Here is a 24,542-nt window from a genome sequence, read left to right on the forward strand (position 1 = left end):
GTTTAAGGTTTAACTGTATTATTGCTTACTATCTTGTCGTAGAAATCTTTCGGAAGTTTGGAAAGAATTTCCACAGCCTCCAGGAGTTCATAAGCATCTACCTGCGGAACACCTTCATCACCATCATCTCCTCCTGCAGAAAAAAAAAATAAAGCCAGATAAGAGGTAGCTTTTCTACTACACTACAATCATCAAGGGAGGAAGAAATATTAACTGCACAAGCAATGACATTTCTGGAATAACAGTCTGTTTTTAGGTCTTCTTACATTTTCTGACAAGTTTAGTTTTACCCTAATCAACAAGGCTCTCAAGAGTGAAGTTTCATGTCAAACATTACCTCCATCTGCATCTCCACCTGCTGCCTGTTGCTGCTCAAACTTTGCTTTCATTTCTTGCTGAGAACGGAGAAATCTGGTCTGCTTGGGAGCAGATGGGGGTAGTTTGACCCATTCTTCTTCCAGTTCTTTTAGCTGCAAAAATCAAAACAGACTGTGAAATTGCAAGAAATACAAACCATGTAGACTCACTGCTGCTTTCCCAAGTTGCAAGTAAATACTGTTCCTTGTGCCGTGAGACCAGTTGCAGACTGCCTGACAAACTGCAAAGTTAGCTAGAGGTAAAAGAAACAGAGTAAGGTAGCTTGTTAAAATGCAGTCAACCACTATGTGTGGTTGACAACAAATAACCATAGTGAGAACTTCATAGCTGCATTCTCCCATGACCATATAACAAGTTTTACAATTATCTGAGCTGCTCCACATATATGTCTAGTAGATGCATTTCAAACTAATAGTTATTATTTGCTAACCTGAATATACAAAACTGCTACCACAAAATTATATATGATTTTATAAACTCTAGCAAACTATGAAAAAGTTAAAAGTGGTAAGTCTATCATGAAACTCCTGTGATTTCAATCAAATGAGTGAATTCATTATACAATTAAAAGATAGAGACAATCAGATCCAAACCCTCCATTACATGTAACAGCTGCTAGTGGACACCATCCCAAAGCAGCACAATTGTACAAGTGGGAGTTACGTGGGGATCTTTAACTCTTCCCCCACAATGCATTCCTCAGGAACAGATCTCCATTTAAGATATTTACGCAACTTTTTAAAAGCAGATGATTCATAAATAAATGTCCATTTTAACAAATACAACAACAGAAAGTTAAAAGGACCCTCTACTGTGACCAAAGTTTGACTGCAAACTGCAATCATTAAAGTTTGAAAAAACTGTTTTCCAAACATGCAAAATTATAATGTGAATGTTTCACCATGTGTATTTTTGCATTAGTCAATCATATCATCACTGTAAAAAAAAAACCAGTACGAAGAAAGGCTTCAATCTTGTTGCATGGGTGTGATTTAGTACATGAGTACATCGAATCATTTCTCACCATTATGATCTAACCTATACTGCCTGGCTGACTCAGTAGTAAAGTCCAGCCTGCAAACACTTGTGCACACATGCTTTAGTATTGCTTTGTCATGACTGCTCCCTCCCTTCCATATAGCTGCCCCAAACATCTAACAAGCATATTATTTTTTTAAAAGGTGCTTTTCCAGGCTGTCTTGAGTCAAGGCCCAGGTAGAGACTAGCGCACATCTGCTAATGCAGTGGATTTTTATTCACTTCAATTTACAAACAATGCAAGGTGACTGTATGACCTACTCAACTAGAAGCAGAACAGACACTGCAAATAAAGCAAACATGATTTTCAATTATGTACTTTGCAAGCATCAAATTATCTATGCTAATAATATGACCAGGAACACACCCATAGATTCCACAGTATAAAAATAGTATGAACAAGAACTAGACTTAGATGTCATCCTTCTGGAACAAAGTTTTCAGAAATGTATAGCTAATGGGCATCTTCCTGCTAAGCACGGAGGATCCAGAAACTTGCCAAGCTCACCTGAACAGAGTTTATATTCTGTAATGGAGGCCGAAGTGCATCCCGTATCCATCGATAGATCTCCACAGCAAGAAGTTTGGCTTCATCTCGAACAGCCTTCTCTCGAGACTCAAAAAGTTTTGGCAATACTTTGATTATTGGCTTCAGTGAGATTATTTTTGAACCATATTCACTGAAACATAAATATAATTAGTTTTACTATTGTACAATTATGGTATGCACCTACTCTGCATTCAAATAAGATATTATCAGCCTGAAGCTGCTCCATGTTGTACTATTGTGTAAAACTTGGAAAAAGGAAAAAGTGAGCCCTTGAAAATTAATATAAAAACATAAAATCCAACTTGGTGTATAAACGGGTCCTTCTATATTCCTCTCATATGGAATTTTTTGGATGACCTTCTTTTGGGTTGCAACTATTATCTATTTTTAGTAGGGTGGTAATATTTTCATTGTGCTATAAAAAGGAGTATGATGCAAACCAAAAAATCATCAACAGTTGCAGACTAAACTTGTAAGAACTAAAAAACATATACAGATTATCAAAATACTATTTTTCACCCCCCCACACAGAAGTACATAATTAATCTCAAACCTAAAATAAACTCCTGAAGATGGAACTTGTATTATTTTACTGAGTTTTATCCTAGCACAATTCACTCACTAAACATTTAACACACACACAATTCTTGTTCTTAACTACATTTAAATTATCATTCCACTGCTGACAAACGAAATATGATGGAATTAGTATGAAAAATATTTAGATGTACCCAGCTGATAGCATGCACTAAGGTGGGATTTGTTTCCTTTTTAAAATCAAAATGTCACAAATCGGGGGTGGGGGAGCCATTAAATGGATCAAATGCTTGCCTTGGCAGCACAACAAGCTACTAAGGAGTCTGATGGAGTAACGATTTCAGCAATCTAGAAGTCAGAGTGAGCATAATTGCTGTTTTTAAGATAGATTGCAATACCAATATCCATTAATGATCATCTCCTCCCCATTAGTATGGCTGCTTCTTTCACATGATCTTACCTTAGTGCCCTCCTTAATGTCTCTATACATGCTACTATGATCTTGGGGTTCTTGTTGTCCAAACCTTTTAGTAGCTCTTCTTGTACCACTTCCCCTTTTTCAATTTCAATAAACATAATGCATATGTCCATGCCTAGCTCCTTGGCTCTTGCTTTAGGCTGGTTGAACACTTTATTGACAACTCCAGAGACTACTTCGCCTGTTGTTCTTTTAAAGAAAAACACACATTAGGCAATACAATACTTTGATATAAACTAAAGTCAATAGCCCTATTAACTTTGGTAAGAATACCCTTTTCCAAACATCTTATTATACCACTAATTCCCATTTACATCTGCTTACATTTAGTGTTAGACTTTGGTATACATTGTTAAAAGATCTAAAGCATATACTTAACTAATTATTCTGATCACAACTGATTTTCTACATCTGAACAGTACCTAGCTTAATGGAACCTGAAATTAAAGTTTTGAAGTTCAACATATGAGTGATACCCACCCTAAGAAATGTACAGAAGATATCCCTGAAATATAGGTTTATCTTACATTTACATATTAAAAGCTGTTTCAAACTTTCATGCCATTCCTTTATTTATCAAACTTTCATGCATTAAACAATCCATAAGCCAAAAATATGGTAGCTGGATTATGTAGCCCTATTTTGTAAGATGAGTTAACTGTCAGAATGAAAAAGTTCCACAAAAATACTATGCTAGAACAAGAATGTAGTATTTTACAAGTCGAAGAACTAACCAACATTCGTTTGATTTGAACAGGATGAAGTAATTATTTGCTTAAGGCTCAGAAGACATAAGTCATGGCACACCATGACAGATTATCATTTGATATTTTATTTACAATCTTTATGAACATGTCTAAAGTACAAAACAGCACGCCAATAATTCAGTTACCTTAAGCATGCCTGCATCTTAAATGAATGTCCTGTTTATTTTCTTATAACCCCAAAAACATAGGTTTCATTTTAGAGTTTTAATCCATATGGCTCTAGAACAACTTTAAACCATGACAGTAATATGAACTTTGAGCACTTTATTTCAAACATGGTAGGTGTTCAAGATGCTCAGCAGAAAAAGTAAGCTTCCAGAATAAAGAATAACAGGGCAACAAGTAAGAGTACGTGTTTCACATCAATATTTCTAGAATCTCAAGAAGGATCAGCACCATTAATGTAAAACTTTCAGACCAACAGAATAGGCATTGTCACTGCAAATATTGATAGTCCCCTCCAAAAGAAACATAGTGAACAATAAACTTACTTCCCTGCTACATGTGCATTTTCAACATAGGCAAGTACGGCTTCTAATCCTTTCAGCTGAGCTACTGCATTGGAATCTACTACAAATTTCTTTATAAGTCCAAGGTACTTGGACCATTCAGGGCTTTTCTCGTCATCGATTTTCTCAAACAGCTTCAAAGCTTCTTCATAGCCATTTAACCTGGCTTTCCACAACTACAAAAAGAAGGCTCCAGTTAGAACTTTCTTAGTCAAACAGCAAGATGTTGCCAATGTTAGTTTTCTTTCATTAAAAACAAAAAAGCAGCCTGTGAATTTATAGCTTATAGATTTCTACTGGTATAGCAGCTAACAGAACAAAGCAAATAACTACTTAGAAAAAATGGCAAATATTAAAGGGAGGGCTTGCTAGCTTAGCACAAGAGTACAAAAAGTATGGAAAAAGCATAGTATAAAGTCACTCTGGCCTCATCTCTTCCATCAACAGCATCATAATTTATACCTCCTTCCTCTTATTCCGAAAATTATCAGAGCAAAACATTCAAGGAGGAAGGAACAATGAATTCAGACCTGCGTCAGAAAACATAAGAAGCATCCAAACACGTTTTGCATACTTATAAGTTTATGGCAGCACCCTAGCTCAGTTGTGATTCTTTGAGCACTAGCATATCTGCAGTGTAGCCGAGTTAGGGCTCTGAACCGATGTAAAAAGAGGTTGTTCAGGGGATGAAGACAAAGCTAGTCCACTCTTTGTGCCCTTTGGGCTTGGGAACGCTCCCTGTGACAGAACTGCACAAATAAGGCTTGGAAGTACAGCCAAAAACACAGTGCAGGGAAACAGAGTGCACTAAGAACTGAACAGCACTCTGACTGGTAGAGCAACCAGGTGACTAACAGTGGGAGGGGGTATCTCACTCAGAGGGAAAGGACTCAGGAGGCTTTTGGATTTGAATTCCTGCATGTTAACATGAAATCCCTTGGTTGTGTTTGAAAAAATCTATCCTGGGATGATTTCAGTCAGAGAGTGAATCTGACTTGAAATATATAATACATCAGCATACGCTGAAAGCAGAAAATACACATAGAAGAGAACTGGAAATTTATTTAGTGATCAAGGCTGAAGTAGAAAAGTGAGAAACTTTCCACAGCGACCATAAATGAAGGGTGAAAGAAATATATCTTTTGGAAGATAGAAGAAGAATTCCTCAGTCAGTTAGGAAGAGAATTATACACATAGGAGGATTCCCTATCTGGTATATTAGTGATCTGCTCAAGTTACTTCACAAGGCAGATTTCTAAAAAGTGGGTGTCTAACAGTGGAAAGACTGGTTGTGGTGGGTCTTCTGGGCTTTGTGGCTGTGGTTTGGCAGATCTTGTTCCTAACGTTTCGCAGGCATCTGTGGCTGGCATCTTCAGAGTTGTATCACAGAGAATGTTTAGTGGGGTATATATTGTCCATGTTCCAGGGTGGGGAACCAATCAGTAAGTGTTTGGGTGTGACTGAGTGAAGTCAGGAGTCCAAAGTCCATATGCTTTGTGGCTGAGCTCTCCCAGGTAAGTATCCTTACAGGTACTCCAGTTTCTCAGCCTGAACTTGAGAAGGTGAGGACAAAGTAATTAGTAAGCCAGGGACTGCTCCTCAAATCTCTTCCCCTCCTTGAGTGACTTGGAACCATCCCGGACATGGTGGCTCTCACATCCATATCTGGCAGCAAGTAGGGATAACTGGACATACAGAACTAATCCCTACTTTCCTCTGCCCACATGCACAAGGTGCTACCCAAATTACAAGTACATGTGAAGTCCCATAGCTAGCAAAAGCGCCCTTCTGCTAACGAAGAGAAAATGCATATATTATGGGATATTAATTGGCCAGATCTCAACCCAAAGATGGCAGGGCAGCTCCAGAAAGAAAAACTGATCAGACTGGAGAAGTACAGAGGAATGGGGTGGAAAAGTACAGAAGCCCACTAAAAGTAGAGCAGTCTAGTAGGGGTATAGATTTACAAGCACTGGGTCATTACTGGCCCATGTGGTAATGTAACATCATTACATTTCCTACAGACTTTATGCTGTGGTTTGCCACTGCTTTCCACAGTCATCTACACTTTATCCCCAGGAAACTGCATACTCATTTTACCAACCTCAGAAGGAAGGACATATGAGTCAACCTTGAACTGTACTACATTTCAATAAGTTCAATGAATAGAAGATTGTTTGGAGAACAGATCTGCACATGTAGCTAAGTGTGAGGACAGAGGGCTAGCAGTAAAATGAAAATGAAACCCTTTGACAGAATATTCCACAAGTCTTAGGATCTTTGTGTGTATGTCCTGAGGTTTATGATATTATTCTGTCCATGGAAGAAAATACCTATCACGGCAGCAGGCCATAAAAGAGTGGAAAAAAACATGATTTAAATCCAGTCTTACTAAGTGACTTAAATTGATTTGATTTAAATCAAATCCACCCTGGTACATAAGCCACGACAGCCTTTATAAAAACGTGACTTTGCAGCAAACCCTGAAGGGTCCACTTACACAGTTTATAAAAAATATACCAATGCAACCTTCTGTTTCACAAATGCCATCAAGATAAGAACAATAGAATTTTCCAGTATAGCCTGCAGTCTAGAGCCAAAGAAGCAAGTCAGGGACAAGGTGATCTTACCTTGTGTTCACATTTCTGATCGATGGGTAATTTCATCCATTCACTATCATCTGCCATGATGCTTCAGTTTGTTATAAAATCACAATAACTTCTGCAGAAGGAAAGGATGTCAGATTAACAACTTCGTGGAATAATGAGAAAAGCAAATTTATATTTATTTATTTATCTTATATTTTTGTTTATTTATTTATGGGATTTTTATACCGCCCAACCACCGGAGGGCTCTGGGCGGTGCACAACAAAATCAAATCATAATACACAAACAAGATTAAACAATTAAACGTTCATACAAATAAATTACCAATCCCTTTTTAAAAACAGCAGTTAAAATCAAAATTCAAAGAAAGTGTATCTAACCAATAATTAAATAGTCTCAAGGTATAGTATAAAAACCAACCCTTTCTTCGTCACTCCCAAAAGTAAAACATCAGCAGAATTTAGATAAAGCTTGGCATATTCTGTATGCTTATTTTTGGCATACTCCAAGCGCAAATTCTATACTCAAGTTCAATCCCATTTTTATCCCATCCCACTCAGGAAAGCAAATAGGAATTTCTTCCCATAATTTTATACTTGTGAACCTGTAATAAAATTAACCCAAGTTCCCACAGCTAAACAGAAGATCTAAACCCAGGTTCCATTACTCCAAGCCCAAAACACTACCCACAGCACAACATATACACTAGACTCTGCATTAGAAGCAACAGGATCAGTCCAGGATATCAATTTGTCCATCTATCTCTTGTGTGGGATATCCTTTGTAAAGAAAGTATATTTTAATTTATTTAATTTTTTATTGAGTTGACATAACTATAGCCATATTTGAATGATTTCTAGAATCTAAAATGTCTGGCTGTTCATTTATTTTAGAAAACGCTGCTGTAAGGATCTTCTGCCAAGGTTATCAGGACCTCTAAACAAGTTAATTGGGAAAGCATTCCTTCTGGTGTCTGTAGCTGCTTTCACCTGCGAACTATTGAGATAACAACCTTTATCATGGCTTAATTAGAAGGCCAGTACCATTGGTTCAAAAGTACCACATGGGATAGGGGTTTTTCTATATACCCTATATACTCATGTATGTCGACTTTTTCAGCACATTATTTGTGCTGAAAAAGCCCCCCTCGGCTTGTATTCGGGTCTTATACTCAAGTATAAACGGTATTTATATACAACTGTATGTGCTATAGCTGAAGCTCTTTTTGTGTAAACCAGGGTCCATTAGGGGGAGCTAAAGAGTTCAGATTTTCCATATAAGGAAGAAAAGGCTCCATTTCCTCAGAATTGTTAAGAGGCCTGTAGCTGCATCAACAGTACCACAGGACACAGCTAGAGAGGACTGTAAAGGACTGAGACCCTGCTAGTCTGTTTTGCATAGCAGGCCAGAACTATTATATGTTGATTATTGTTTCTGTATTGGTTTGCCATATTTCATTGTTATACTGCACACTATTGTTTATGAAACAGAAAACAGATTTAAAGTTTCTTATGTTGTAAGTCTGGTGAATGTTAAGGGTCACAAGGTGGGATCACATTCTCAAAGACTTGAACTCCTTTTCCATTTCTGATAATATCCCTCTTAAAATCTAAATTGGGTTACATTTTGGCATACAGATGAGGAGGAGGAATCCCGTTTTGAAGGATTTTAACTCTTGTGTTTTAGTTTGGTTGCTGATTGAGCTAAGGTTTTTGTACTTTAAAGTTATTGTTGATACCATATTGTTTTTGTTGACCCTCTTTTCCACTTATAGAGCTAGTTTACTGTTTTTCTTTGAAATAAATATTCAAAAACATTTAACTTACTGATGCCTCAATGTAATTTTATTGGTATCTATTTTTATTTTTGAAATTTACCAGCAGCTGCTGCTTTTCCCACCTAGACTTATACTCGAGTCAACGTTTTCCCAGTTTTTTGTGGTAAAATTAGGTGCCTCAGCTTATATTCGAGTCATCTTATGCTCGAGTATATACGGTAGTTTTAATATGCTATTGGAAGGTATCTCTCTTTTGGCTAGCTATTCTGTATTTCGTATCTCAAATCATCACTTTGAACTTTACATTCCTTTGAACTCTGTTCCTGACTTGGAAGAATACAGCTTGCTACATGGAACTAAGGCAACACAGAAATGAACCTCTCTGATTGGATTCTACTGGGACTTTGCTTTATCATTTTAGCCACTTCTATTTTCCAGTTTGTTTTTTGTACCATTTGCACCCGTGGTTATCAGTGCCTATGAACTCTTTTTAATTAATAAAAAATATTACCTTTATTTCTTGTTTGTGTGAAGTGTTTGATTCAGAGCAAGAGCCTACGCACAATCTGGTCCTGAGTGAGCTCTCGGGAACCTTGACACCCTTGACACCACTAAAGATGTGGACAGGATTCTTGTAAGTTTGAGACATACTACCTGTTTCTTTGACCTTGTCCTGGCTGCTTAAATTTGCTAGGAAGGGCAAGTTGGCACGTTGGGCTCAGGAGATACAAAACCCTCCCAAGAGACTGGGTGGCTGTTCCTGCCTTGAAGAGGGCAGTGGCGCATTTACTCCTGAAGAAACCTACTCTGTACCCAGGACAATTGAATAACTACCATCTAATCTCAAACATACCATTCTTGAACAAGATGACTAAATGAATAGTGGCTGGGCAGCTTCACAGATTCCTGAATAAAGCAAATCATTTAGATCAATTCCAATTTGGTTTAAGGATTGCTTATGGGACTGAAATGGCCTTGGTTGCCCTGGTGGATAACATGCATCAGGAGATGGTCAGGGGAAGTGTGATCCTGTTGAAATTCCTGGATCTCTTTACAGCTTTCAATACTGTCGATCACAGTATCCTTCTGGATCACTTTTCAAGACTGAGAGGCACTGTTTCATGGTGCTTTAGGTCCTACCTTGAAGCTACATTTCAGAGTATGGTCCTGGGATGGGGCTGCTGCTCTGGTCCTTGGTTATTGAAGTTCCCCAAAGTTCCATTGTGTTCCCCATGCTTTTCAACATTTATGTAAAGCCTCTGGAAGGGGTCATGCAGAAGTCTAGGCTGAGTTGCCACCAATATGCAGGTGAAACGCACTTCCATCTAGCTCAACCTGCAGGTCCCAAGGAGCATGCAGAAACCATGAATAGGTGATGGCTAAAGTTGGCTAATAAGCGGAAACTTAACCCTGACAAAACTGTGGTGCTACTAGTTCAGGGGTAGGGAACCTGCGGCTCTCCAGATGTTCAGGAACTACAATTCCCATCAGCCCCTACCAGCATGGCCAATTGGCCATGCTGACAGAGGCTGATGGGAATTGTAGTTCCTGAACATCTGGAGAGCCGCAGGTTCCCTACCCCTGTACTAGTTGATTTGTTTGAAATATCATGCTGGATGAGAGTTTTATGAATACCATGGACCATTAAAGACATACAGGACAGGAAGGATCAGTAGTTTGCTACTTTGTATTGTTATTTGAAGGCCCTGCTATTGAACTTTGTGTTGGAAGATGACAACATGGGTGGATCACCTTTGTCACCACCTTACTCAGAAGCCTTTGAAAATGTTCCAGTGGGGACAGTCTTGTGGAGGCCTCTCCTGCACTTCTCCCGACTACTCTCCTTCCTCCCACTCTGACTCAGAGATCTGATGAGATCTGGTGGAACAGAAATCCACGTCTGGTCCCCTGTGGGTCCTGGGGTAGTACCCATGCCTCCTCTTGCTCTTCCCCCTTCAGAAGCATTCCAATTCCCCCGAGGAGCTCTCTCCCGCATCACTGTCAACCTCTTCTCTTGGTAACCTCTGCTGTCTGCAACTCTCAGCGGGCTGCTCCTGGGTCAAAGTCACCTGAGGTGATGTGTTCCTGGCTGTATGCCTAAGGCTCTGAGAATTGTTGGTGGGGTTAAATGGGCAGCCATTTGTAGAGGTTGTGCTGCAGTTATCCACAAGGTTACAATTAGGGAAAGCAGGAGGGCCACTTGCAGGAATGATTGAAGTTGCTGGAGATGAAGGCCCACAGTCTCTACCATTACTGGGTGGAGGGGGTTGGGAAGGTAGATCCCAGTTGCCATCCTTTGATAGCACTGACCCCCCCCCCCCAGGAAGCCCCCACTGTGCCCAGGATTTTGTTGTAGTTTGCAGTGGGAAGAGAATGGAAAAACACGGCGATCCTATCACATTTGAGCTTCCAGCCACAGAGTCAGCCAGGCCCTAAAATGCCAGGTCTTGCTGTGAAGTTGGTCTTCTAGCCTGTGCTCCCCGCAAGGGCTTCTTATCTCCTGGACGTTCCAAGGCCAAGTTACTGGTGTCAGCTGTGGGTGCATGGCCTCTCCCATAGCAGATCTTCCCAGCCTTCCAGCTCTCTGGTGCTGTCCAACTTTGCCACACAGCGGGGCATGCTAGCAGCTCACTGTGCAGTCCTGAGTGGGGAGTCCAATGTTTCTGTAAATTTGCTAAGTTCCACTGCTGGTCCAACAGTTGCAGTGTTCAGAGAAACCACAACTGTCTTCTCCCCAACCATGCTGGGAGTCTCCAAAGAGGACTTATCCCAGCTCCCTCTGGCTAACTTGGAGGCAGAGTCCATGGTTGGGAGGGTTGTAACTTCCTTCTTCCATCTCCCTATCTCTTCTTCCATTCTCCTTCATTTTTATTTTTTACAAGGTCTCATGGGGCATAGCTCTGCAGCTCTTTCAGAAAAGGATAACAAAGCTGAAGAGGTCAGGCCCTGATTGCCCAGGAGGCTTTGCAAAAAAATTGAATAGCCCTGCCCGGTCAATGGGGATGGGAACCTAACCATACAGGTGATCGAGCCCTACTGGCAGAGAACATAACATCCTATAGGAATTTAAGACTTATGCTATTTTAGCATACTTTTAAAAATCCCTTCTCATCAGAGCTAGTATTACTCCAATTATACAAGATTAAGTTGGGGTAATATAAAGGGCAAATTCTTCTTCTGACACACAATAGACTTAATAAAAAACCCACAAGAGAAATCAAGCCATGGAATCCCCTCCTCAGGGAGATTCATCTGCTCCAAAATCACTGTTGTCTTCATCAGTGATTTTTTGTTTTGTTTTATATGGCACTCCTTCACTGACCTTCCTTTGTTTATGGGTTTAATTGAACATTCAATTCTATTTGTGAGTCTGCTGAAAGCTGGTTTTAATATTTTTGATGGTTCACCGATCTGGGCCCCCAAAGTTATGTAGAAAGGCAGAATGCAAATGTTTTACATAAATACATAAATAATAAAATATCCATTATTTTCCAGTGTGAAGTACTCTAATTTTCTGAAATCTGTTTTACTGTCTCTGCTTCAAGCATCTGTGCTTTCACAAAACATGCAATTCCAGAGCAATGCTGCATCATTTCATCCTATCACAACATGCTCTCTGCATAACAAACTCTAGGGACAGCTGAGATCCAGAGATCATACATCCAAGCTATGTAACAATTCAAAATGCTTCTGCAGTTGGTACAAATTATCACAGTTAATGTCTGGTGTCTCTAATAAGTAGATGGGAAATTATACCTGCAAATAACATTGACACAGAACCACAGAGAAAGATACTAAAATACTCAAATAGGCGATTTGCATTTGCTCCAGAAAATAGCAGGTAGCTTAACCTATAAAAAATTTTTGTATCTATGCAAGACTCATTAAGATCACGCACAATGCCATCCTAAGGAACCCACAGAAGGGTGTAAGTTTAGAAGAGGGGCTGTGGTTCAGCGGTAGAGCATCTTCTCAGCATGCCAAAAGTCCCTGATTCAATTCCAACCATTTCCAGCAAGGATAAAGTCATATATATTCAGCCTGGTGTAGTGGTGTAGAGAGGCAGACTCCAAGCTGGTGAACCAGATTTGTTTTCCCCCATCTCTATATGAGTGGTGGACTCTGAGCCCTTTGGGGGTGGGGGGGCCCCTAATTAATTAATTAATTAATTAATTAATTAATTAATTAATTAGGTGGTGGTGGTGGTGGTGATGATGATGATGGTGGTGATGATGGTGATAATGATGATGATATGGTGAACTGGATTTGTTTCCACACTCCTCCACATGAAATCTGCTGGGTGACCTTGGGCTAATCAGAGTCCTTTTAGAACTCTCTCAGCCTCACCTACCCCAGAAAGCAACTGTTGTAAGCCACTTTGAGATTCCTTTTGTTAGAGAAAAGTGGGTAAAAACCATCTCTCCTTCTCTTCCTTTTATAGGTCAGGGTTCCCCAACATGGTGACCACCAAAATCTGTTCTAGGGTTTGTCAAGTGCCAACAAAGTGGGAGAGGAGTAGTAGTACAGAAAGCAGTAGTTCAAAAACTACTGACATTTCCCAATTAAACTTAGTAGAAAAATTAGACAATTCATAAATTAGCTATTATAGTCATTGTCAAATGAGACTGGAACAGAAACACACAGGATGAATCCAAGGATATATCTAAGGGAGGGCCAAGTCAGCAATGAAAACACCTCTCCCCATTCCACTGTTTATCCCAACAGGAATATAAAGGGGGGAAATGTCCCAAACTTTCCAAAAAGAGGAATTTTTAAAAGGTCTCAATGTATCCATCTTCTGTAGCTATTTTATAAGAGCATTAAAAATTGAGGATATAGCTACCCTGTATTTAGAAAATGCAATTACTTTTTTGGATATAAATAACTGTTTCAGGTCAACAGTCTCTTTTTTGTCATCAAGTCATAGCTGACTTATGGTGACCTCGTAGGATTTTCGAGGCAAGAGAAGTTCAGAGGCGGTTTGCCATTGCCTGCCCTCATATCCTGATAGTCTTTGGAGGTCTCTCATCCAAATACTAGCCAAGCTTAGTTGGGTAAACTCAGGAAATAAACAGGGTATGCTCCCATGATAAACGAGCATCAGCACTTACAACTATCACATTATTTCATCACAAAGGAAATAAAACAACATACACCTGAAATGGTACAACACATAACTTTTACTCTTTTCAAATGCCAAAGTAAAGGCTAGAATATACATAAATTGTGGACTCCAGTTACCAAAAAAGTGATTTCTCCATATTATGATATGCCACCAACAAAGAAAAGGGACCCTCTTGGATGAAGGGTTTAAACTGAGGGCGTTTAGGCAAGCATGCTGTAGTGCAATACATAGACTGCAGAGAACCCAAAAGCCACCCTCAAATATCACGAGAAAAACTTGAGGAAAGGAGGAAAATGGTTCTTGTGATAAGGATCCACAAATTACATGTGAATGACTCCTGCAGAAATGGCAGCAAGTATATAGATAGGTCATTCTTTGGGCAACAGTGCATGAGTTCTCTCCACAGTTTGGGAGTGACTCTTTCCCACATAAAAGATCATTTGAAGCCCTGTACTGAGTTGTACACACACCAATTTGTAAGCATTAATATTCCAGGCATCCTAATTTCTGCTTTGCAATAATAGTCTACCGGTACTTCCACTGCCAATTACTAGAGACATACAATCTAAATTCCTTGATATTCATTAACTAAATAGCACATAATCTTTGGAGATGACAATGTGAACTATATTAAAACTGCTATTACTGGCAGACCAGAGACACAGAAACATACTAAATGGGGTTTTTTGCATCAAGTAACAGTTGACCCCGTGACAACCCCACAGGTTTTTCAAGGCAAGAGGCATTCAAAGGTGGTTTGCCATTGCCTGCCTCGATTTAGCAACCCTGGTATTCCTTGATAGTAAACTCGAAGAGAACAAATTCAAAGAGTGAATTGTAGCTCACTAAATTCCATTTATTAGAAATTAAAATATGCTGCTGTCAGATTTTAAAAAGTCTTTTAAATGCAAAGCAATTTGCTTCATCAGTTTTTAAATTTACAAAAGTTATCTATAGACTGCTACCTGAAGTGATTAAGCTTTTACACTGGCCAATCTGCTTCACACATCGTTTAAACGCAGCAGAAAAAGCTCACCAGGGTTCTAAAAACTTTACAAAACAAGGACAATAAGAAAGTACAGTGTCTGTAAGGTTCCAAAGCTTGTTGAATCCAACAGCTAAAACTCTTCAAATGTGAAAGGCTCACAATGGCACATTACTCATGGAACACTTGCCTCGGGCCTCCCCACAGCTAGTTTCAACAGGCCTCTGCTTCCTGGTTCTCTTAACTCCGTGCCCCTCTTAAAGGCACAGATATCATAACACTCAGGAGACCCAATACTATAGAGCTGATATCCTCCCCCATTCTCTTTCACAGATGCTCACACTCACTCTCTCTTCCAGCTGGAGACAGGCTTGTTTTAAAAAGAAGGCTTGTTTAAAACAAAGTTTTAGAAAGCCCTCCAGATCATCAGGGAGGGCAGAAGCAGAGTGGGGAAGATAGGGTGGAGCCAGAAACAGACCCTGCTTGGACTGCTCCCCTGTTACAACAATATGTTGATATATCATTATGGGTGTTTTAAAAAGAAGAAAGGAGCCAGCAACATGGAAGGGGAGCAAGGGGGAAGGCATGGACAGCAGTGCAAAGAGTGGGAAGGTTGGAGCTAGGCAGTCTGGCCATGGGCGGATGGAAAAGGTAGGGGGCAAAGCTGTGCTCACTGGAAAATCTCCCTGCTCTGGCGGTCAAGCAAAATTAAATTTGTGCTAGAAGTGGTCTCATTTTTCAGCGGGGAGACTAGAAAGTGAAAGTGGGACTTGAGGAAATACATCCATACAACAAATCTTGCTGTAACAGACATTTGCCCCATTGCACATCACACAGCAGTTACCTTGTGTGTAATCAGCCAACGCTAAACAGATCATTGGCATTAAAAGAGATGGCCTACAGTTTACTTGCAGTTTACACATTACCTTAATTTAACACACGGTTCATAAATGTACATTTCAAAGCAAGCGTAAGACAGTTCTCTCACAGTGCAAAGCTAAAAAACTGGTAATCACTACTAAAGCCTTTAAAAACTTGTAATCACTACTAAAGCCTAAACACAGTGCAGTAGCTATAAAACAGAAGTTGCAGGGATTTTATTTCGCAGTACTTTAACATTCCGAAAGCAACAAGTTTTTGTAAGGAAGGGGTTGGGGAACAAACTAGAAAGCTTCTGCACCGCCAAGCTTTCTCCTCTCCACAATTCTCTATGTTTTCAGGGGCATGGGCAGCCTAATCCCCCCCTTTTTTTCTTTTAAGCAATTATCAACTTTTCATACCTTCTAAGCACATTAAGTCCTGCTCAGATTTTTATATTTCTTTCCTTTTCCTTAATTTAATAACTCACATTTTTCTCCATATTTGGGGAGTACTGAAGTATGTAAGAAATCCTTGTATGTTTGGTTACACTGTTCATGGCATAAATCACCCACTTTATTGTTACATATCAGTAATTAAAGGTCTCTCTCACACACAAAATACTTGTTATATATTTTAAAAATTATCACATCTGTCATGGTAGGCACTTTATGAAAACTGGCTATATATGCAGCACAAAAAATATACAAGGCACCTTTCGGGATTTCATAAGCAAAAACTGACACGCCTTGGGCCCCAATGATTATTTTTTTAAAAAAGCTCTGTTCATGTCACACTATCACATCTCCCACCCATGGTTTGCAAACCTACTTCACAACATGGCTTGGAGGGAACTCCTGATTAGCACAAGCCAAAGTCCTGCTCAATTGAAACATCAATACAAATGATGAAATGGGCGGAGATCAGCAGTGGGTCAACCAACCTGCTCCATACTACTAATCACTGAGCAATCGTTCTGTGACATCTGAACTTAGCCTATGAGAAAGACCACAGAGGGAAGACAGCAGAAAATAATGGTAGCAAAAGATACATTAAACTAAAGCATACAGCGCTATACATACTAAGCTGGTACGGAATTTGTATTTGTATCATTGTCTCTGTGGTCACAGCAGCCTTAATTGTCCAGCTTTTCCAGCAGTCATCAGAACTTGGATGCTAAACAGGATTGGCCATGGTTAGTAGTTGGATGGGAAAGCACCAAGGAAGACTGGTGTTGCTATGTGAAAGAATGCAATGGCAAACCACATCTGTACATGCCTTGCCTGGAATATTTTATGGCAGGGTCACCATGAGTCAGGTACAACTCAACAGCACGTTGTTCTTCTCTGCATGGTCACTACTCTACAAGCTAGTGCACTTTACCACAGATATCCTGATCTGCTGCAAACAATGAAATTTTTGCTCAGTATTTCAATCAGGAGGTAAATATTGCAGATTTTAATAAGGTATCCATAACAGCCAAGACGTACCTCATCAACACAGCTTTAAAAAAACAAAACCTCCAATCAACTCTCATTTTATTTTCACAATCATTCTGTGGCATGTTAGGCAAAAAAACTAATAATTGATTCTGGGCCATCCAGCAGGTTTTCTGGCTGATCATGGATTTGAACTTGGAATATATTCAAACATCATGCACCCAGCCTTTCTCAGTGGTATAAATCCATCTTCCACAACAAACCACATTTCAAGGATTGAACTGACCAACAGCACAACCAAGTTACCTGAAATAGATGCTTCCATGTTCCCAGGGCAGCTTAAGCAAACACCCCCCACTATATTGGTATTAGTTTGCAGCTGTGCAGTGGGATGCTAAGCATATTTATTAGAAACTGCCTACCTACCATCCTGTACTCACGTATTTAAATAGTAAGCTTAATGAAATCATGTACCACAGATTCCCAAGTAAAATGCTTATCAATGACGTTTTGTAAACAGCCACAACAGTTAATCAGGATGATTAACCCCACACTTAACTTTTACCTTCTGAAATCAAGAATCAAGCTCTTGAATCTTCTACTTTGAAATAGTTTTCAACACAGCATTTGCAGTTTGCTGAGGAAATAGAATTTGGACATTCTAAGACCTTTTAACTAAGCCTTGTGGCACAGAGTGGTAACCTGCAGTCATACCTCTGCTCATGACCTGAGTTCAATCCCAACAGAAGTCAGTTTCAGGTAGCCACCTCAAGTTTAACTCAGCCTCCCATCTTTTTGAAGCCAGTAAAATCAGTACCCAACTCTCTGGAGGTGTAGTGTAGAAGACTGGGGAAGGCAATGGCAAATCACTTTGTAAACACAATCTGCTAGTGAATGCCATGATGTGCCATCCCCTTGTGGGTCATTAAGGACCCGTTGCTTGCACAGCGGCTACCTTGAAACTTTTTGAGTCCTTGTATTCTTCACTGGTAATGGCCTTCTAGAAGTTGTTCAGAAACTTGTAACCAAATAAAAGGAACTAATTGAAAATGTAAAGTAACACTTAATTTTTAAGCTATGTTAGGAAATGTCACCGGGTAGTATCCCTCTTTCCATTTCAGAATTAAACCATTGTTTACATTAATACAAATTAAAATCACCCTACTCAACACAAATCCATTTGCCTCTATTAATTTATGCAACAAAAAAATAAAGATGGAAGACTGATCTGATTCCCACTCTTATCTGATTCCCACTCTACATTTTCATCAAAACCTTACAAAAGCTGTTCAAACTGATTAAACTGAGTATAAATACTCAGGCCTCATCTATATAGTTTGGTATCAAACCCTTAATACTTAATGCATCAGGAAAAGTCCAAGGTGTGCCCAGCGAATAGACATTTCTTTTCTATGAGGTTAGCCTCTAAAATGCATGAAAGTGTTCAGTTTTGAATCACGTTCTTATGTACTACTTCTTTCCATAACATTTATTTCAATTTTTGAATGTTTAAGAGAAAGGGAATCACAACCTGGAAAGAGGAGGAAAGGACAAGTACCCCCCCCCCCATAAAATTTTGCAAACCGCTATTATCATTAATTTTTTAAAAAAATCAAAGGAAAACTTACTGTTAGACTTAAGAGACAAGACTGGTGTAACCACTCACGTTCACAAAGTATAGCATCACAAAAGAAAACCTTCGTTTCGGTATGCAAAGCCTAAATGTCAAGAATTGCTCCGGGGTCACAGCTTAACTTGAGGCAACCCTACACGCACCTCGCACTCAGGTGACTAACAGACCAAGGCAGGGGGCTCCCGAAAAGGTGTTCCTTCCCTCGAACCAAGATCACACAGAGCACCTCGATCCGCTGCCTGACCCCCACCCCCATCAATAACGCCCCCCCCCCGCCCGCGACAGGGCTGCAGACCGTTTCCCTCCCTGCTCTCGGCGGGGACCCATCTGTCCAGCCGCTGCAGCTCGGAAACGGTCGACACGGACAGCTATGACAAAACCATCCTCCGGTGAGGAGCGCCAGCCAGCCGGACGACGAGCCGCTGCCCGGTATTGGCTGCAGAGTCAAGCAGTACCAGGCCGCTCCCCCGTCATTGTTTAGGCCATTCGGCCGCTTACTCTGAGCTCCAGGCCGCCTCGCCGCCGCCTGTCCCGGACACTGGAGAACGACGACGCCTCACCCGGGTCAAACTAGGCCGAGCGCGCCCTCACTCAGCGACAGCGGCCCGGCTGCGGAGGGAGGAAAGCGGGCGGGCAACGGCATCTCCGGCCGGCAGGAGAGGAGGCACCTCCTCCAAGGGCGGGGCCCGGAGCGCTGCAGCCGCCGACACCAACCTCCGCCTCCCGCCGCACCTGCGAGGACGGCCTTCCCGGGGCCACGTGACCAACAAAGGCAGAGACACCCCCCTCGGCCCTCCACAGCACGCGCGCGCACCCCGCCCCCTCGCCGCAGGTCAAGGGGGCTCTTGTGAGAAGGCCCGCCGCCACTCTCCGCCAAAGCTGACGGGGAGCGCGGCTGGTAGGGCTGGCAGGCGGAGTGGGAAAGGCACAGAGCCTTGATAAGTGCCCGCCGCCAGATCTCATGGGCGGCTTCACTAGCGAGCCGACTGCCATACAACGCATCCTGGCAACACGTCAGTAAAAGGCACCCCCCATCAATTTGGACAAAATCGTATCCCAAAATAGATTCCTGCCTACAGAAACAGTCTATGGAGGTAAAAACGACTGCCCACACTCACTTGCCATACAGAGTCTGGTAAAACTGGCTGTTGTGAATTTACAGGACTGTGTGGCTAAGGTGGATTAGAAACACATCTTGCAGTAGCATAACTCCGAAGGTGCCAGCCATAGGCTGAAACTAGCAGACCAGGGCCACAGAGCCCAGAAAACTCAAAACAGCCAGTTGATTCCAATCATGAAAACCTTCAACTCCTGGTAAAACATTGGTAACGATTTATCAGCACCTGTTATTGTCTCAAGCTAGAAAAACCTATGGCAAAAGATGTAGACTGACATGGCCTCTGAAATCTCCTTAGCTTACAGTAAATGCGCATAGCTTCCTCTGGAAATGCAACACCTTGCCTCAGATTTACTTCGGCATTCCAGATATCCCTTCAACTACTAGACTGAGACATGTATCAACACTGCTTTGAAACACAATTCAAGGAAGAGACATATGGACAGCCTGACTTCCATACTCTGTTAAAATTTCTTAACCTTGCAGGGGAAAAAAGTTTAAGTTAATGCTTATCATTGTACTGAAAAATATTACAGCAACACTAACCAAGTGAAATTGATGCTGCTGCAATAATGTGAGTTATGAAGAGAAGATAAATACTGCATTATCCCTTTAGCATGTGAACTATTCAATGACCTTAGCAGTAAAAGACTAAAAGGTCAATGACAATTGAGCTCCACCACTTGTCTACGTGGTACCATATAGTAAGCATGCAGAAACCCAAGCAGAATTCTTTTCTACATACATCAAAAGGGAAAATATATATTAGCATGACTACCATTAGCACTTTTCATATTTCTGAAACTGTGAGATCATAATTTACTTTTTAAAAATAAAATGTATTTATTATTAAATTGCTAGATTGTCCCTTCCCTATAGGTCTAATCCTATAATTTACAACTAACAAAGTCAATGTGGTAACACAATTACAGTTTATTAAAGATTCCCAAAACAAGAGGCTTGGATTCAGATGGCACTCAGTCCCTCTGCCTCAACAGCTCCACCTACAATAAAGTTTGAAAAATACTATAAATAGATTATTAAAAAGTGGAACATAGAGCAGGGGAAGCCCAAGGTGGTAAAAATCACTGTTTCAAAATTTAAGGTAAACATCAGTTGCAGTACTGAGTATAGCATGGTGATGATTCTAATTGGTTTTCTCTGTTTGCTGGATTTCTCTGTTTTCCACTTGTGTGTGTACGTGTGTGTGCACCTTTAAGTCACAGCTGACTTACAGCAACCTTGGCAGCGTTTTCAAGGCAAGAGTGGTTCAGAGGTGGTTTGCCATTGCCTGCCTCCAAGTGAACTGATAGAGTTCTGAGGGAACTGTGATGATCTCAAGTTCACCCACCAGGCTTGATGTGGAAGAGTGGGGAATGGAACCTGGTTCTTCAGATTAGAGTCTGCTGTTCATAACAACTATGCTTTGGTAGTGTAACAAAAGAGCAGGCAATGGCAAACCACCTCTATTCGTCTCCAGTGTTGAAAACCCTACAGGATTGCCATAAGTCAAGAGCAACTTGACAGTACTTTCCACCACTAGTATTACAAAGAGTTCTGATGAAGACATTGAAGTACCATAATCGAAAGGAACTGCTGGGGGGGGGGGGGCGCTAATATGCAACAATAAGTGTCCTCCAAATTCACGATTGTTATTAAACCATGTTTATACTAACAAAATCCAGCAGCAAAAAGCAGAGGAAGCAGAATACATTTGATATATGTGAGAGAAAACAGAACAAGTTACTACATATGCGTACGTACATATTTTGACCTAATTTTAGTTGGATGCAAAAGGAGGGGGGAGCAAGAAATCCAGGACATAGCGATTTTTGCATCATACAGTATCAAAGCTTCTTTCTGTATTTCCAAGCTTTGAAGTGTATCTCATTCAGATGAAACATTTTAGACAGTAATTGTTAGCCTACTTGCAAGCAGTAGATGCCTAAGAATTTCTGTATCCAGAAATTTAAAGAAAATGATTCAAGTGCGGATCCACAATATTAAATATGAGCAAACAACTAAAAGTTTCTGTAACCCGAAATATAAAGCAAATAATTCAAGTGCAGATCCACAATATTAAATATGAGAACAGTTGATTATTGCTAAATGATCCAATTAATTATGCTAAATGATCCAATTAATTATTAATTATGAAGCTGCAAAAGGATACAGCACAAAACTCTACAATAATGTCTGGCTAAAGTTCAAAAATGTATTCTGCAGAATGTTAAGGATCAAAAGAGTTGTGAAATAGACCCATTACATTCTATGGGCTTTCCAAGTCTTGTAATAAGCCACATACACTGCAATTCGATGCATCTAAATCTACTGATTTCAAGTACCTCAACATTTGGATACCCAGAACTTTTCCATCTCTCCTTGAAACAAAGCACTTAATGGAAGCAGATTTTCGATCACAGAAGTGTAGCATTTTCATAGGTGGTCTTTCACTTCAAGACACAACTTTATTTCTTAAAATACTTATAACGTACCTATTCTTCAACTAGTCAAGAGGGCTTGGGAAGACTTCATTTTGTTTATTTTAAAAATTCACCCACCTTTTTAACATGTATCTTCAGAAAAGGACTGAAAATATTTTTACATGTTATTCTTGAGAAAAGCTAAAACTATTTTCAGTTTCAGGGTGCTGGTATCAAACAGCTAAGCACTTGGACAACAAGGACTTTTCTATCCCTTCTTGAAACATGGCAGCTATGTATGTATAAAAAGACAGCAACTGGATTCCAGCATTCGTTGCTCAAGAGAGAAAGCAAAGTTAACCTCTTTCAGTTTGGGAGGAGTAGCAAACAGCTGGGAAGAAGGGGATAAAATTCAGTGAGATCTGGAAAAGTGGGCAGATGTGAACAAGTTTTAATTCAATAAAGATAAGTGCAGAGTTCTACATCTGGGTAACAAAAATGAGAAGTACACATACTGGGTAGGGTCGCTTCTGGGTAGCAGTGTGTGTGAACAAGTTCTTGGTGGACTGCAAGCTAAATATGAGCAATCTGTGTGATGCAGTGGCAAAAAAAGGTTTGTCTAAATTGGATTGTCTAAATAGCAAGTTGTCACAGTCACACTGTACACCACACTGACTGCACCTGGCGTACTGTGTGTTGTTCTGAAGGTCTCACTTCAAAAAAGATTTGGAGACAGAATGAAGTGGTGCGAAGGAGAGAAATGAAGATGATCAGGAGCCTGGAGACCAAGCCCTAAGAGGAAAGGCTGAGGAATGTGGGAATGTTCAGACTGGAGAAGAGGAGTTTGAGGAGGGCCATGATTGTTCTCTGAAAGTATTTGAAAGCATGTCAGAGGAGGGCAGGGAGCTATTGCTGTTGGCAGCAGAGGTTGGGACTCACAATAATGGGTATAAATTACAAGTGGAAAAAGTACTGGATGGATTTTGGGGGGGCGGTTAAATTAAGGGTAGTTCAGCAGAGGAATCAGTTGTCTAGGGAGGTGGTGAGCTCCCTCTCACTGATAGTCTTCAAGCAGTGGCTGGACAAACACTAGTCAGAGATGCTTTAGGCCCATGGTGGCGAACCTTTGGCACTCCAGATGTTATGGACTACAGTTCCCATCAGCCCCGGGCAGCATGGCCAATTGGCCATGCTGGCAGGGGCTGATGGGAATTGTAGTCCATAACATCTGGAGTGCCAAAGGTTCGCCACCACTGCTTTAGGCTGACCCTGCATTGGGCAGGGAGTTGGACTAGGATGGTCTCTATGGACCCTTCCAACTCTATGATTCATTTGGTTTCAGAGAGATTATCTCAGAAATAGAGCCTCATCTACCATTTACATCTTACTGGAAAGGAGCACTACCTACGTGGGAGCACCTCAAGTTGCGCATTATAGTGGACTTTTAATCCGAGCAGATCCTAAGTGTCTGCAGATCTACAGGTATTAATGCAAGATCAGAGCCCCTCGGGGATGGGGCAGTATAAAAGTTTAAATAATAAATAAATAAATAAATCTACAGATATAAGTGCAGTCCACCATGCATAAAGTACAGGTACTAGGCACTGTATTATTTTCAGCAGACACTTCAGCACTCTCATGCGTTCGGTGGGGGCGTGTGTGTTCCTAAGACAGGAACCCCCGCCGACCACTGCCGGGCGTTGCTAGTGCACCACCAGACCCATCGCTCCATTAGCTCCAAGGGGGAGGCTCCACTAAAAGCAATGGGGCTGGCATTTTAATACCTCGGAGATCAGATCGCCAGAGACGTCGGAACTGGCATGAAACAACGATGGGGGCGACGCTCGACCCCGCTCGCCATAATGGTCGTTCCTCAGCCTCTGCATCCAGCAAGCGTCACCCAAACCTAAACCCCGCACCTTCGCACGCCAGTGAGGGGCTCTCGATGCCTACTCACCTAGGCCGAGTCTGGCCAACCAGTAAACCTCGGGCCGCTCCTCAGCCAGGTTTGAAATCACCAGCACAGGCCGCACCTCTCAATATCTTTCGTCCTCATTGGTCTTCGCTGAGCCCGCCTTCATTCCGGATCTGGGACTTCACTGGACAGTTTGAATCAGCCAACTGCGTCGCATGGCTGTCTTCCGACAAGGGGCGGGGCGGTGGCGTCTGTCTCGGGCAGCCTCTGGCCCTTCTTCCAACGATTGTTTTTCCGGCGTTTGTTCAGTGGGCGGCGGCGGCAGCGCTGGGCCGGCAGAGCTATTGCCCTTTCCTGAGAGCCTCTCCACTGAGAGCTGGCTGTTTGCATGCAGCACCGTGGAGAC

At 41.1% G+C, this 24,542-nt stretch overlaps 1 protein-coding gene across 10 annotated transcripts in view; it reads right to left on the reverse strand.

Moving 5' to 3' along the window:
* The window catches only part of CKAP5 (cytoskeleton associated protein 5), a 90,148-nt gene extending 65,876 nt beyond the window's left edge, over positions 1-24,272 (reverse strand). For 7 of the 10 annotated variants that reach the window (XR_007243480.1, XM_048483824.1, XM_048483823.1 and 4 more), the window contains exons 1-7: positions 24,179-24,272; positions 6,888-6,978; positions 4,240-4,433; positions 2,964-3,170; positions 1,925-2,096; positions 338-470; positions 30-133 (exon numbers count right to left, since the gene is read on the reverse strand). Coding sequence is in view for 9 of the 10 variants with exons in the window: in XM_048483824.1 (XP_048339781.1) it covers positions 30-133; positions 338-470; positions 1,925-2,096; positions 2,964-3,170; positions 4,240-4,433; positions 6,888-6,944 (867 nt within the window). In the remaining variant the exon portion in view is untranslated. Of the gene's footprint in view, positions 1-29; positions 134-337; positions 471-1,924; positions 2,097-2,963; positions 3,171-4,239; positions 4,434-6,887; positions 6,979-19,179; positions 19,404-24,005; positions 24,147-24,178 lie in introns of those variants that run through there. The other 3 variants (XM_048483818.1, XM_048483819.1, XM_048483817.1) reach the window with 3 other exon arrangements.
* Positions 24,273-24,542: the final 270 nt, after the last annotated feature.

This window comes from Sphaerodactylus townsendi, linkage group LG02 (assembly GCF_021028975.2).
Source record: "Sphaerodactylus townsendi isolate TG3544 linkage group LG02, MPM_Stown_v2.3, whole genome shotgun sequence".
Lineage (NCBI taxonomy): Eukaryota > Metazoa > Chordata > Lepidosauria > Squamata > Sphaerodactylidae > Sphaerodactylus > Sphaerodactylus townsendi.